Source organism: Indicator indicator, chromosome 23 (genome assembly GCF_027791375.1).
Source record: "Indicator indicator isolate 239-I01 chromosome 23, UM_Iind_1.1, whole genome shotgun sequence".
Lineage (NCBI taxonomy): Eukaryota > Metazoa > Chordata > Aves > Piciformes > Indicatoridae > Indicator > Indicator indicator.
In genome coordinates this window covers 16,682,306-16,697,085 of record NC_072032.1, presented here as the reverse complement: position 1 = coordinate 16,697,085, position 14,780 = coordinate 16,682,306, and the positions used below count along the sequence as shown (strand labels likewise).

Genomic DNA, 14,780 nt, shown 5'->3' with positions numbered 1-14,780 from the left:
CTGGAGGCAGTGATGAGAGGTCAGGACAAGCAGAGGAAGTTGTCTCTGATCCTGAGCAGACCTGGAGGTGTTTCATTAATCCAAAGGGCCAAGCCCTGACCCCCAGCCTCTGGGGGAAGGTGTTTGCAGAGCAAGGCACAGTGGTTTTGAACTGAAAGAGGGGAGATTGAGATTGGATATGCAGAAGAAATATTTTACCATGATGGTGGCAGGACACTGGAGCAGGTTGCCCAGAGAAGGGGATGTCCCATCCCTGGAAGTGTCCAAGGGGAGGAAGTTTCTGCAGCCTGAACTAGTGGCAGTTGTCCCTGCCATGGCCAAGGGCTTGATCCAGTCTCTATTTTGCATCCCTGCCAAAGCATTCTAGGATTCCTTGATTCCCATATCCCAAACTGACTCTCCATGGGACTGCAGAGAGTTACATACACCATGAGGGGATTTTCTTCTGAGCCAGTACCCAACACCCTCACAAAAATGCCAAGGGTTTGGAGAAATACTACTTTAAAGAAATATTAAACAAAAGAAAGGTAAAAAAAAATCAATTCAAAGACATTTTCAACTCTTGTGAATGGAGATGACTAGCAAGGGAAGAAGCTGGCCTTTAATCACTAAAAAAGGGTACACTGTACACTCACAAGTAGTAGCACGAAAACATTCCAAGGTTTTCTAAAGAACAAGGCAAGAGCAAGGCATTATAATGTCATCTAGGAAAGGAAACACTGACTGGCACCCGCCATAAATCCGTCAGCAAACCCCCCGATGAGAAAAGGCAGAAGACCACCAAGGATATCCGTAGGCTTAAGTCGATAAGGATGTTGCAGAACTGCACGATCACCAAAATTCCAGGCAAAAGGTGAAAAGGACATCGTGACGAAGACCCACCGCCTTCCTGCCAAAGACCACCTCCCACATCTTGAGGACCCCGGCCCACAATTTCTGAGGAGAACTACGCAGGTGCAGAGGACTGGTAAGCCAATTAGCATACGAAGCGGGAATAGGCGGGTTTCAGTGATAAGAATGTATAGGCGTTTGATGAATGTGCATGGTTTCAGTGTATAAATACGGGATGGCTTGCTCCCTTGGTGTGCTGGTTTGGGGCCAGACAGATCGTCTCTTGCCCCGAAAGGGACAAAAGAATGAGACTCACACAAACAGATTGGAGAGTGATGGAAAGTTTAAATGGAAAAGCAATTGGTGAAGCTACAAAAGACTACAAAGGATAGTGCCAAGAATATGCCAAAAGCATACAGAACCCCTCACAGAATTCCCAAAGCTTCCCAAGCCTTCCCTTCTCCCCACCTGAGGGTAAACCCAAACCCCCAGGGCTCTTTCTTCCCCCTCCCACTGCTAGACAAGTCTCAGGCTGGCCAGGTCTCAGACTGCCCCCCCTCCATTCTCCTCCTGGCATTAGGCCTAGACAGGCCTAAGAGGCCTTGAGGATACTCCCCTGGCATTACCCGATAAGAGAGGACATCTCCCATGGGAGCAGAGAGGGAAGAAAGAGGAAGAATATGACTCTGCAGATGGATTTATAGGGCGCAGGATTTCTGGGTAGAAATACGCCGTTTCCTGTGTCCACCCCTATTGGGTGGGCACCCGGGACCCCAGAGGTGTATCTCATGCAGCAGTGGCAGGGGGCACCCAGCCCAAACTGCCACACTTGGGTATGCACGTCTTTGGAGGAAGGATTCCCCCGTGCATCTTGCGCAATAACCATACCTACTTTATAACTTTCCAGTTATAGAGTCCTTTTCCGTACGTCAGCAGCAGCTTTCCCTTATCTTCTGAGAGGCCACCAGAAAAATGCACCCAGGCTCCTCCCTCTCATGCATGATGGGAGGACAAAGGCCAATGGACATCATCTGAAACACAAGAGGAAAGACCTGAAGAAAGAAAAACTGTTAGGAAGGTCAAGCACTGGAACAGATTGCCCAGAGAGCTTCTCCCATCTCCATCCTTGGAGCTTTTGAATTACAGAAGGAATAAAGTCCCCAGCAACCTGGTCTGACCCCAGAGCTGACCCTGCTGGAAGGAAACAGACTTCCTGAAGTCCATTCAGCAGAGCTGATTCTGTTTCCGTCCACCAGTGACCTTCCCTTCATGGTGGGGAGGAAAACTCTCAGGTTCCTGGTGACCACTGAGAACAGGTGGCCTGTGGCTTTCTTGTCCCACTCCAGGCATGGTCACTCAGATGCAGGCCTGCTTGGCATCCACCCCCACACAGCCCTGAGCATTCCCACCCAGGGAGCCATCTGCACACAGCCATCAGAAGCTGGCCCAGCTGAGACCCACTCTGAGGGACCCTTGGGAAACTCTGGCACATGGCAGTAGAAACCTCCTGAAGGTCTCCAAGGCAAAGTGGGCAGAGCTGCATTTGGGGGGCAGAATGACCTCTAGATGAGGACAGGCTGGGACCTGGAGAGGTCAGGACTGACCCCCAGGAGAAGGGCCTGCCCTGGTATTCCAAGGGATGCCCTGGGACACAGTGGCACATGACCAGAGTTCATGAGGCCAACTGCATCCAGGGCTGCATTAGGAGGAGGGTGGCCAGCCAGACAAGGCAGTTCTCATCCCCCTGCTGTCACCAGCTCTGGAGCAGTCTGCTGCCTGTGGGGCTCCCTGTTTGGACAAAGGAGGAGGAACTTGTGAGTCTTCATAGAAAATTTGCCAGGATGGGCTTTAGGGCCTCTGGAGAGGCTGAGGGCCATTCTCCAGTCCTGTGAGGTGACCCTACAGGAGCAGCCACCAACTGCTTGCAGGGTGGTGTCCGAGATGGTGAAGCTTTTCTTGGTAGTGGGCACAGGAGGAAGACATCAGACAGTGCAGCTTGGAAGGTTCAGAGTGGCTGCAATGAGAAAGAGATGGCACAAAAAGGTAGGCTTGTGGTGGCAGAGGTGACCCAGAGGGAGTCTGGATCAGCCAATGGCTTTGTGCTCTGAGGAAGAGCCAGAGGTGAATGCAGAGCCCTGAGGAAGCTATGGAAATGGCAGGGTGAGAGCTGGGTGTCAGCAGCCTGCAGGGAAAGAGCTGCAGGCATGGGACAGTGTGGGACAGCCTGCAGTGCAGAAACACAGAATCATAGAACTGTCATGGTTGGAAAAACCTTCAAGGCCACCCAGTCCAGCCATTACCTAAGCCTGCCAAGCCTGGTGGTAAAGCATGGCCAAGGGCTCTGTCTAGGCTGAATGCCCAACAGGACCAAGGCTTTGTCCCCTGGGCTCTGGCAGTTGTCTCTGCCACCCAGACCTGGGAGAAGATCCTTTATTTTGAGGCTTTCAGCCTCTACTTTCCCCAGGGACTGTGCTCAGGCCTTGGTCTTTCTGCTCCATAAAAGCAAACCCAGGGGTTTTTGAGCATCACAGACTCCTGCATTTAACCTTTCATTTTGGTCTAGTGTGTCGGTGTGAGCTGAAATTCCCCCCCCACCGACAATAACCAGGCTAGCCCAGTCTGGAAGCAAATGAAAAGCTGTATTTACAAGCAGAGTCTAAAATCTACAATGAAATGCAATGAATATGTACAAATATACAAAATTCACAACATTCACAAATATATACAATCAACAGAAAAAGCACAATCGATCTCCCTTTGCTTCCCCCCAAGGGGACCCTCCCAAAGGGGCCTCTCTCTCCCAGGAGCTTCCCCCCCAGACCCCCCTGGACAGAGAAGCAGAGTTAGTTAAGCAGAAAGTTGTTAACTTAGCTGCCAAGGTCAGTGTGTTATCTTCAGCCAGAAGAGAAGAAGAAACAGCAGCCAGACAGCCCAGCAACTGCCCCCACTGCCGAGCGCAGAATGTGCAGAGTGCCTACTTTGTTTTGGGTAATAGTTCTTAAACATTTCTATCTATCCAATGGAAGTGTTTAGAACAATCAGTATTTTGCTTTCTTACACCCAATAGTGACTTATTTACATTCTTTCACTTTCTCTGTTCTGAACTTTGCAAGGAAAAATTAAAAAGACAGTTTCAAACCATCACATCTAGAAATCACAGCCTCCAATTACCTGCTCTAAGGAGGCCCTGGGGAGGCTTTGTCAGTAACAACCCTCAGGGGGGCCAATCAGTGCTTAAGCTACTTTGGGATTTGCTTTTGACTTCTGGAGCAGTTTCTTCAGTCTCCTCTCCTGAGTATCTGGAGTCAGCCCCAAATACTCCATGGGGCTCATTAGAAGATAGAAAGCCCTCAGGAGCTGTGGCTTTGCCTGGGATTTCCCTCAGGTACTGAAGACTTGTCCAGCTCATTGGAGCTTTTTCACAGCCAATCGAAGCTGTTTCACAGTGCAGTTAATTAGGAAGATTTCCCACTGGGCCTCATAAAACCCTGGGGTTTTTTTAAAGGAAGTTTTTAATTAGTTGCCTTTGAGAGAAGGGAGCTGACAGCAGCACTCTCCATGTGATCTTGGTCCACAAAGTCTCCTCAGGAGGCCTGGACTCAGGGGAAAAACTCTCCCTCAGGAATTGACACTGTATGAACAAGTGATGTCCCATCCACTGCTCTCTGCAGCTGCAGGTCACAGTTCCGTGGCACCAGCTCGCCCCTGCTCTCTGCAGAGATCTGTCTGCACGCAGCCACAGGAGAATTGCTCCTGTTTAGAAGTAAAGAAAAGCAAAGTCTGAGAATGTTCCTTCAGCAATCCAACCCCTCTGGAACCAGCTGCTCAGCACAAACTGTCTCTCAGGAGGTTGCCTCTCTGATCACCAAGGTTTTAGGCAGGTAGATACAAGAGAGGGAGAGGAACACAAGGACAGAGGTGGCTCAGGGGGCCCAGAACCCCTCAGAGATGACTCCAGAGATGGGCCCATGACAGTACTGAGCATGCACAAACACCAATGGAGAGTGAAGGCCACTGCTGGGGATGAAGGATGACCAGGTGGTTGCTGCCTTGCTGCAACATGCCTAGGCCTTAAGTGACATCACAGCTTACAAGGACTGAGAAAGCTTCGCACCTACCGTGACCACTGTCACCATGGAGACAGACATGACAGGTATAGAAACCACAGCTGGAAAGTACCTGTTTGTCTTCTGCCCACCACAAATGGAAAGCACCTTTGTTGTTTTCTTCTGAGGAGGACTATAAAGGGGTCCCACGTGACTTCATGTTTGGGACGCCCACCCACCCACTCTGTCCAGCTGACCTACAGAGCACCGACCCCTCTTGGAGCACCGATCCGTGGTGGTGCTTCTTTCTCCTGTCTTCTTTCCTCTTCCCTGACTCTTACTCTCTCTCTCTCTCCCCCGTACCCTCATGTGTGTGTGTAAGTTGTGTAAATGCATGTGGCAGTTTGGGCTGGGTGCCCCCTGCCACTGCTGCACGAGATACACCTCTGGTGTCCTGGGTGCCTGCCCAATAGGGGTGGACACAGGAAACGGCGTATTTCTACCCAGAAATCCTGCGCCCTATAAGGCCATCTGCAGAGTCATTCTCTTCCTCTTTCTTCCCTCTCTGCTCCCATGGGAGATGTCCTCTCTTATCCGGTAATGCCGGGGGAGAATGAAAGGGGGGTGGGGGACAGTCTCAGACCTGGCCAGCCTGAGACTTGCCTAGCAGCGGGAGGGGGGAAGGAAGAGCCCTGAGGGTTTGGGTAGACCCTCAGGTGGGAGGAGGGAAGGATTGGGAAGCCTCTGGGTGCTATGTAGGGGACTGTGTATGCTTTAGGATGTTCTTTGCCACTATGCTGTGTAGTTTTCTGTAGTTTCACCAATTGCCTTTCCATTTAAGCTTTCCATCACTCTCCAATCCGTTTGTGTGTGTCATTCTTTTGTCCCTTTCGGGGCAAGAGATGTTCTGGCTGGCCTCACACCAGCACAATGCAGTAAAAGCTGACATGTTTGACACTGTTTGTGTCTTCACTCTGAGACCGAGAAACCTGGGCCCCATCACGACTGGGAGTTCCCTGGTTTGTGACACCCTTGTAACCTACAAATCCAAGGCAATAATCACCAAACCCTTCTCAACTTGTTTCTAACCCAACCAAAGAGCTTATTCACAATACACCTGCTGATTTGGGCAAGCAGTGTAGAAACAAAACGTTTATAAAGCACCACACTTAAGACAGAACATACCAAATGCCATAAAATCCAAAATGGCTTCATTTTTGCTTCCTCATCTGATTACTAATTAATCAATGCCATGCACTGGGTGCCAATAAAAGTACGGTGGGTTGAAATTACCCCCAAGTAATTGGGGGAATTGCCCCCAAAATAAATTGCTCAGCCCAGCTCAGTTTGGGATGGAAGCAAGTGAAGCAAGGAAAATAAAATCCAGAAATATTAAATGCAAGGAATATGTACAAAATATACACTATCTGTACTCTATATATATATTTACAATTTATAAACTTAGACCCCCTGGACAGATCCAGAGGAGCCATTCACCTCCTTCCCCACTCCCTCCTTCCTTCCAGTTACCTCACACAGTAGTCAAAGCAAAGATACCTTGGCAAGGCCACTGAAGAGAAAAAGAGAGTAGTTGGAAGTGGAAGTGACAGAAGAAGAAAAGAGAGAAAGAACTGGTTATGCCTCTGCTCTATATCCCAATGAGCAAGCCAATGAATTATAGAGACCTTATCACTGCTTTCCGTTTGCATCCAATAGTAAGCATTTTACTTTCAGTCTTTGCAGTCAGGGATTAGGCTAAAGTTCCCCCTTCAAAAACACAGTCCCAGGCCTTATTAATCATAGAATCATAGAATCAGTCAGGGTTGGAAGGGACCACAAGGATCATCCAGTTCCAACCCCCCTGCCATGGGCAGGGACACCTCACACTACAGCAGGCTGGCCAGAGCCTCATCCAGCCTGGCCTTAAACACCTCCAGGGGTGGGGCCTCAACCACCTCCCTGGACAACCCATCCCAGGCTCTCACCACTCTCATGGGGAAGAACTTCTTCCTCATGTCCAGTCTGAATCTCCCCACTTCCAGCTTTATTCCATGCCCCTTAGTCCTGTCACTACCTGATATCCTAAAAAGTCCCTCCCCAGCTTTCTTGTAGGCCCCCTTCAAGGCCACAAGAAGGTCACCTCAGAGCCTTCTTTTCTCCAGACTGAACAGCCCCAACTCTTTCAGTCTGTCCTCATAGGAGAGGTGCTCCAGCCCTCTGATCATCCTGGTGGCCCTTCTCTGGGCACGTTCCAGCATGTCCATATCCCTCTTGTAATAGGGGCTCCAGAACTCCAGGTGGGGTCACAGCAGAGCGGAGTAGAGGGGGAGAATCACCTCCCTTGACCTGCTGGCCACACTTCTCTTGATGCAGCCCAGGATCTGGTTGGCTTGTGCCCACCTCTCCAGCCTGTCCAGGTCCCTCTGGATGGCATCCCTTCCCTCCAGCTGTCTGCTGCACCACACAGCTTGGTGTCATCAGCAAACTTGCTGAGGGTGCACTCAGTGCCTCTGTCCATGTCACCAGCAAAGATGTTGAACAAGACTGGTCCCAGCACAGAGCCCTGAGGGACTGCACTTGTCACTGGCCTCCACTGGGACATGGAGCCATTGACAGCCACTCTTTGGGTGCAGCCATCAAGCCAGTTCTTTATCCATCTTGTGGTCCACCCATCAAACCCATGTGTCACCAGTTTGGAGACCAGGAGGTGGTGTGGGACAGTGTGGAAGGCTTTGCTCAGGTCCAGGTCAATGCCATCAGTTGCTCTCCCCTCATCTATTAATGTTGTCACCCGTTCATAGAAGGCCACCAGGTTTGTCAGGCAGGATTTGCCCTTGGTAAACCCATGCTGACTGTACCCAATCACCTCTTCACTATTCTTCTGTCTCAGTAGTGCCTCCAGGAGAATCTGCTCCATGATCTTACCAGGTACAGAGGTGAGACTGCCTGGCCTGTAGTTTCCTGGTTCTTCCTTCTTACCCTTTTTGAAAATGGGAGCAATGTTTCCTTTTTTTCCAGTCAGTGGGGACTTCCCCAGACTGCCAGGACTTTTGGAATATAATAGAGAGGGGTTTAGCATGATCCAGTTTGTGCTGGGATGAGGCCACGTCTGTTCTGGGAGGGGACCAGGGGATTCAGTTTATCCCAGGACTCACCCAATCTTTACTTGGGGAGAGATGCTAAAGGGATTCAGTTTGCACAGGGAGGACAACCACAGAACCACAAAATATTAGGTGCTGGAAGGGACCTCAAATGCTCATCCAGTCCAAACCCCCCTGCCAGAGCAGGATCACCTCGAGCAGATCACACAGGAACACATGCAGGCAGGTTTTGAATATCTCCAGAGAAGGAGACTCCACAACCTCCCTGGGCAGCCTGTGCTAGATGGGGCCCAGTATGCACTGGGATGGAGTCAGGATTTCCAGGGGATGTGATTTGTACTGGGATGGGCCTCAGGATGTACTGGGAGAGATTACAATGAACCTGTTTCTAATGGGGCATCTCTGCAGGAGTGGGGGTAGTTCAGGAGATCCAGTTTGTACTGAGACTGGGCCAGGTCTGTCCTGGGAGGGTCTAAAAGGATCAAGTTTGTAATGGAATAAGGGCCAGACTGTACTGGAATGGAGCCAGGGGATCCCAGTTGTACTGGATGGGGCTCTGGTGTGTACTGAGAGGGGACCAAGGGACTAATTGCCAATAAGCCTTTCCCAGCCTGTACTGGGAAGGGATAAAGGAATCCAGCTTGTTTTGTGACAAGGCCTAATGTGCACTTGGAAGGGTTAAAGGGTCCCTGTTTGGACAAGGACAGTGCTCAGACAGTACTGGGATGGCAAGAAGGTGTCCAGTTTGTACCGGAATGGATGCAGTCAGTCCTAGCAGGGGGACTGGAGATGCATTTTGTACTGGGGTAGGACAGAGGGAGTAGTGGGAGAGGGCAAGATGATCCACTTTGTTCTGGGGGGAGGCCACAGCTTTACTGGGAGCAATTCAAATTATGCAGGTTTTACTGGGAAGGAGCACAGTTTGTACTGGGAGTGCATTCAAAATACCCACTCAGCACTGTGGGAGATTCAGTCGATACTAGGATAGGCACAGGCTTTCCAGTTTGTTCTGGGATGTCTCTCAAACTATGCTGGGATGACATTAGGAGGATCAATTTATTCTGGGACAAGGCCAGGTTTGTACGTGGAGGGCTCAAAGGGACCATGCTTGGACTGAGATGGGGCCCAGCCCGTAGTGGGATGGGATCAGGGTCTGCAGTCTGCACTGTGATGTGGCCATCCTGTATCAGGAAGGGTCAGGGTATGAAATTTGTGCTGGGATGGGTGGAGTTCATATAGGAGAGAGTCAGAGACCAGTTGGTACTGGAATGAGGAACGGTTTTGTATCAGTGTGAGAGCTGAAATCCCCCCACACTGACAATAACCAGGCTAGCTCAGTCTGGAAGCAAATGAAAGCTGAATTGACAAGCAAATCTACAATCTATGATGAAAGCAATGAATATGTACAAATAGACACCAGTCACAATATTTACAAATATGTGCAATCAACAGAAGAAGGACAACCAACTCCCCTTTGCTTCCCCCAAGAGGCCTCTTCCTCAAGGGGCCTCTGCCCCCCACAACAAATCCCCCCAGACCCCCCTGGCAGAAGACAGAGAGTCCAGAAGCAGAGAGGCTGTTAGACTTAGCTTGTCAAGGGCAGTGTGTTATCTTCAGCCAGAAAATAAAAAGCAGCCAGAGAGAATCTGAGCAAGCTGAGAACTGCCCAAACTCTGTTTTGAGTAACAGTTCTTAAACATTTCTATCTCTCCAATGGAAGTGTTTAGAATAATCATTATTTTGCTTTCTTACACCCAATAGTGATTAAATTACATTCTCTAACCTTCTCTGCTTGAACTATGTGAAGAAAAATTAAAAAGACAGTCTTTAAACCATCACAAATTTATACTAGGACCAGGGGTCCAGGAAGTATTGCTGCTCCCTGGCAGTGCTGCTGTGCTGGGACTCTTTGCCCCTGCCACCTCTGCACAGAGGACACCACCTTGAAGCTCCAGAAAATTCTCAGAGGAAGGATCTCAGGAAAACAAAAATGGTACAGAAAGGTGCTTTATTAAAGGTGCTATATTGAACCTAACAAGGAGCACAGCTCCTCCAACACCAATCCTCAGTTAGAAAACAAAAGCAGAATGAATTAGGTGATGCCAACATACCAAAAGTAAAAATCCAGCACAAAAAGCAAAACTCAAGCAGTGAGGCTGGGCCTGCACTGAGTGATGTCAGAACTGCTCTGCAGGAGAAGACAAACAGTTTATTGCTTCTGAAAGCAGCCAGGGAGCAGTTTGCTCAGGGCAGCCTTCAGCTCCTGGTTCCTCAGGCTGTAGATGAAAGGGTTCACTGCTGGAGGCACCACTGAGTACAGAACTGACACAACCAAGTTCCAGAAAGGGGAGAAAATGGAGGGGGGCTTCAGGTAGGCAAAGATACCAGTGGTGAGAAACAGGGAGACCACAGCCAGGTGAGGCAGGCAGGTGGCAAAGGCTTTGTGGCGTCCCTGCTGAGAGGGGATCCTCAGCACTGCCCTGAAGATCTGCACATAGGACACCACAATGAACACAAAACACAAAAAAGCAAGGCAGATAGTGACCATAATAAGCCCGATTTTCCTCAGGTAGGATGTGGAGCAGGAGAGCTTGAGGATCTGGGGGATTTCACAGAAGAACTGGTCCACAGCATTGCCCTGGCAGAGGGGCAGGGAAAATGTATTGGCTGTGTGCAGCAGAGCATTGAGAGCCCCACAGGTCAAGGCAGCTGCTGCCAGGTGGACACAAACTCTGCTGCCCAGGAGGGTCTCATAGTGCAGGGGTCTGCAGATGGCAACGTAGCGATCGTAGGACATGGTGGTGAGGAGAGAAAACTCTGATGATATCAAGAAGAGAAAGAAAAATACTTGTGCAGCACATCCTGCATAGGAGATGTCCCTGGTGTCCCTCAGGGTATTGTCCATGGATTTGGGGACAGTGGTGGAGATTGTACCCAGGTCAAGGATGGAGAGGTTGAGGAGGAAGAAGTACATGGGGGTGTGGAGGTGGTGGTCAGAGGCTATGGTGCTGATGATGAGGCCATTGCCCAGCAGGGCAGCCAGGTAGATGGCCAGGAAGAGGCAGAAGTGCAAGAGCTGCAGCTGCCTTGTGCCTGGCAATGGCAGCAGGAGGAAGTGGGGGATGGAGCTGCTGTTGGCCATCTGCTGCCTCTGCCCATGCAGACCTGTGCAAGGAGGAAAAGGCAGGGACAAGTTAGGGAACACTTCTCTCTGCACACCAAGATTGCAGTGCTCCCAGAACACCTCCTCCCTGAGCTGCAGCACCAATGGATCAGCTCATTCCCCACCACCAACAACCTCTGGCATCTCCAGCACAGCTTCCAAGGCAGCTTGGACACTTAGTTTCCATGCAGACACCTCTGGGGCAGCACTTGCAGAGTCAGAGTCAGAACACAAAGTGACCACATGGCAACAGCAATGCCCCAGAGCAAGAGTCCTGTGGCTGGATGGAGAATGAGGGAAGAGCAGTGCAGTGCTGCAGAGACAATGAAGGGAAGAGAGAAAGGCAGAGGGGCTTGGGCTGAAGCCTTCTCCTCTCTGCTCTCTGCAGCTCCCAGGATGGTACTGAAGAGCTTTTGTCATCCTTTTGTGTGCACACTCCAGGAGCCTTCAGCTGAATGGCAGCTGCCAAGGTGGTGACTGCTGCCCTGGAGCCCATAGCTCTGAGGGCACTGCCTGTGCTGGGGAGAAGAGGAGAGCAAAAGGTTGCATTGGGAAGTGTGTCTGCAGTGCAGAGAATGGCACAGAGGTGCCTGATCCCCCTTGCCAGGGCATCTCTGGCAGCAGATCCCTCTCCCCCTGCCCAAGTCTCTGCTGCCTGCAGCTGTCCCTGCCAGGAGCTGCTTCCCTGTCTCCAGCTCTCCTCCCTGTCCCTGCTAACAGCGTCCATCCCACCTGCTGTGTTCTCAGCTCCGCCTTGCAGACCCCTCCCAGAATGAGGACACTGCCCAGGGGCAGCTCTGGGTGTGCAGGGGCTCAGGAGCAGCTCAGACAAGGGCTAATGAGACCTTTGGTCTCAGAGTCTTCTTCAGAGTAGAGAAATAAACTCTAGTCTCACACTGCCCACCCAGCACACCAAGGTGATCAACATTCAAAGCCAAGACTCCTTCCCTTCCAGGAAAATGCTGCCTTGATGTTCTTCTGGAAAGCCTCCTCAGAAATGCCCAGGGGGGAGCTACAACTGTGAGCAGCTCTGCCCATGGCAGCTCCCTCTGCACAAGGACCCTGCCCTGCCCTGCCCTGCCAGGGCTGTCTCCTGCCACTCACAGCTTCTCCCCACCATAGTGTGTGGAGCTCCCTGGGCAGGCTGAGAGCTGATCCTGGCAGGCAGCAGAGTCCCTGCCCCAGCACACAGCCCCTGGGCTGCAGGGACCCTGCTCTGAAGGACAGCCCTGCCCAGCCCTGCCTGCACCCCAGGGCTGCACAGCTCTTCACAATGGTCTGAAAAGAGCCTCTGGACAGGAAGATTTCCTTACAGATCCAGCACTTGTGGCTGTGCCAGCTTTAGGAGATGCCTCCAGGAGCTGCACCTGCACTGCCCTGCACCCACAGACTCACCGTGTCAGTGACTGCAGTGACTTCTCCTCCTCTGAGCTCTCAGTCACCCTCCTGGCCACCTCGAAGCTCTCTCTGCCTTCCTCATGCCTCTGAGAGCCACTGGCAGTGCCCTCATCTGTTCTATGCTGTGCAGGGGAGCTACTTCTGGCCAGAGCTGTGTCTTTTCAGTGCTGCCTGCTTGCCAGCAGCTCCCTCCAGCCATGGAGCTCAGCCCAGCTGAGGACCAACCCAAGGCATTTAATGATCCCTCTGGTGGCTTTGGTGCCATGTAAACATCAGAGCCTGAGAGGAAGATGATGAAACCTCTCAAGAAGTCAGTTTGACTCAGACTCTGAAGTTTCTTGTAGTGTTGCTGGGTCCCAGTGAGGACACTACTGGGAAAGTGTCTCCAGGCTGTGGTTAGAGCAGAGAACTGAAGGCAGTGATGAGAGGTCAGGACAAGCAGAGGAAGGTGTCTCTGCTGCTGAGCAAACCTGGAGGTGTTTCATTAATCCAAAGCCCTGTCCCCTGGACAGGCAGATCCTGTTCCTCACTCACTCCTCAGGGCTCTTCCTGGAGCAGGGTTATATGGAGAGAACCAATGTCAATGGCAGGACTATGGCACAACCCCTGCCAGGCTCCTGAGGATGGACAAGGAGGCAATGAGGCCCCAGGGCTGGCAGCAGGAGTTGTCTCCTCATAGGCAGCAGTGGCACAGCCAAGAGCCACAACCCAAGGCATGAAGAGCTTGGCTCTGCCAGGAGGCTTTCAGCTCTTGCACAGCCCTCTGGCATCTGCACCTCAGGCTGTCCTCTGCTGCTGCATGCCCTGAGCCTCTTTCCCTGCAGGCTGGAGTCACCCCCCCAGCTGCCCCTCCTTGCTGGCACCTTCCTTTACTGCTCTCTCTCTATCCTCCTTGGCTCTTCATTGAAACACAAAGCCTTGGGCTGATGCTGGGTGCTGCTGGGTGACATCTTGCCCCACAGCACTGCCCTGGCAGTGACATTTCTTTCTCTTCATGTCCAGTCTGGACTTCCCCAACCACACTTTGTGGCTTTATTTCTTTCTCACCCTGCTCTTCACTATGCAGAAAATCTTCACCATGTCTCAAACCACTCCTCAAGCACTCTCAGACTACTCCTCAGCTGTCCTCAGTCTTCACATCACTGAGCCCAGGACCTTCAGCCTCTATCTCGTAGTCACAGGACAGAGGCCTCCAAACATCAGGTCAAGGGACAGTGGCTTTAAACTGAAAGATTGGATATAAGGAAGAAATCTTTTCTGATGAAGCTGACAGGACACTGGAACAGGTTGCCCAGAGAAGGAGATGCCCCTGCAAGTGTCCAAGCTTAGGAACTCTGAACAACCTGAACTAGTGGAAGATGTCCCTGCCCATGCTCAAGGGCTTGCACTAAATGCTCTTTTAGGTCCCTTCCAAGCCAAAGCATTCCAGCATTCTTTGATTCTCTCATCCCCAACCCTTCTCCACAGCACTGCAGATCCCTACACACACCATGGGGGTGTTTGCATCTGAGCCAGCCCCCATCAAAAAGAAAGAGTTGCCTTTTGTAGGCCAGGAATGGCCATGGCTTGAGAGAAACAAGGCCAAAGCCAACTGCAGCTGAGAACAGTCAGCAGCACTCAGTTCTGCTGAGGCAGGAGGAGAATTTGCCACAACTGGATGTTCTTTAGCAAAGCTTAACAGAGGTTTATCCAGGTTCAAGTTGATGGCCAAGTTTCCCTCTCTGACTCTCTCCATGAGAGAATTAGACAAAGGGAAATCCATTTGGTGTAGGATGACAATGAGTGTGAGAGGCAAATCCCCTTGGTGTTGGGCTGGAGTGATGGAAGAGAGAGACTGGGAATGAAAGAGGGAAGGGAAGGCCTCCTGCTGAGTCACACCATTCAGAATGGACTCCCTCACTCTCTGAACAACTTGAGAGAGCAGCCTGGGTGAGGTTAGATTCAATCCTCTTCCCAGACTTGGTCCCTGGTTTATGACTGAGAGTTTGGGTGCAGGGATTTCAGGGGCAGAGCTTTCCCATGGCACTGTGGCTCCTGGAGAGCTTGAAGGCAGCAGCAGCAGTTTGAAATTCCTGAAAGTGTTCTGGGGAATCCTAAGCTCAGGCTGTGGCTTTTCAGAGCAAGGCTTAACAAGTCAACCCCCAACAACTGGTTAGAATCACTGCAGGGATTTAGATCAGATTTACACAGAGGTTGACCTGCAGTCCCCATCTTGAGGTCCATCAGCTCAGGAGATGTGAG

General features: G+C 51.2%; 1 protein-coding gene across 1 annotated transcript; it reads right to left on the bottom strand.

Moving 5' to 3' along the window:
• Positions 1-10,187: 10,187 nt before the first annotated feature.
• LOC128974775 (olfactory receptor 14A16-like) lies at positions 10,188-11,126 on the bottom strand. The gene has a single exon (XM_054391484.1). It carries the CDS (start codon positions 11,118-11,120, stop codon positions 10,188-10,190), a length of 933 nt encoding a protein of 310 aa, XP_054247459.1. The 5' UTR covers positions 11,121-11,126.
• Positions 11,127-14,780: the final 3,654 nt, after the last annotated feature.

Excerpts from the sequence above, each read along its gene's own strand:
- LOC128974775 (XM_054391484.1), bottom strand. The coding sequence starts at position 11,120 with ATGGCCAACAGCAGCTCCATCCCCCACTTCCTCCTGCTGCCATTGCCA.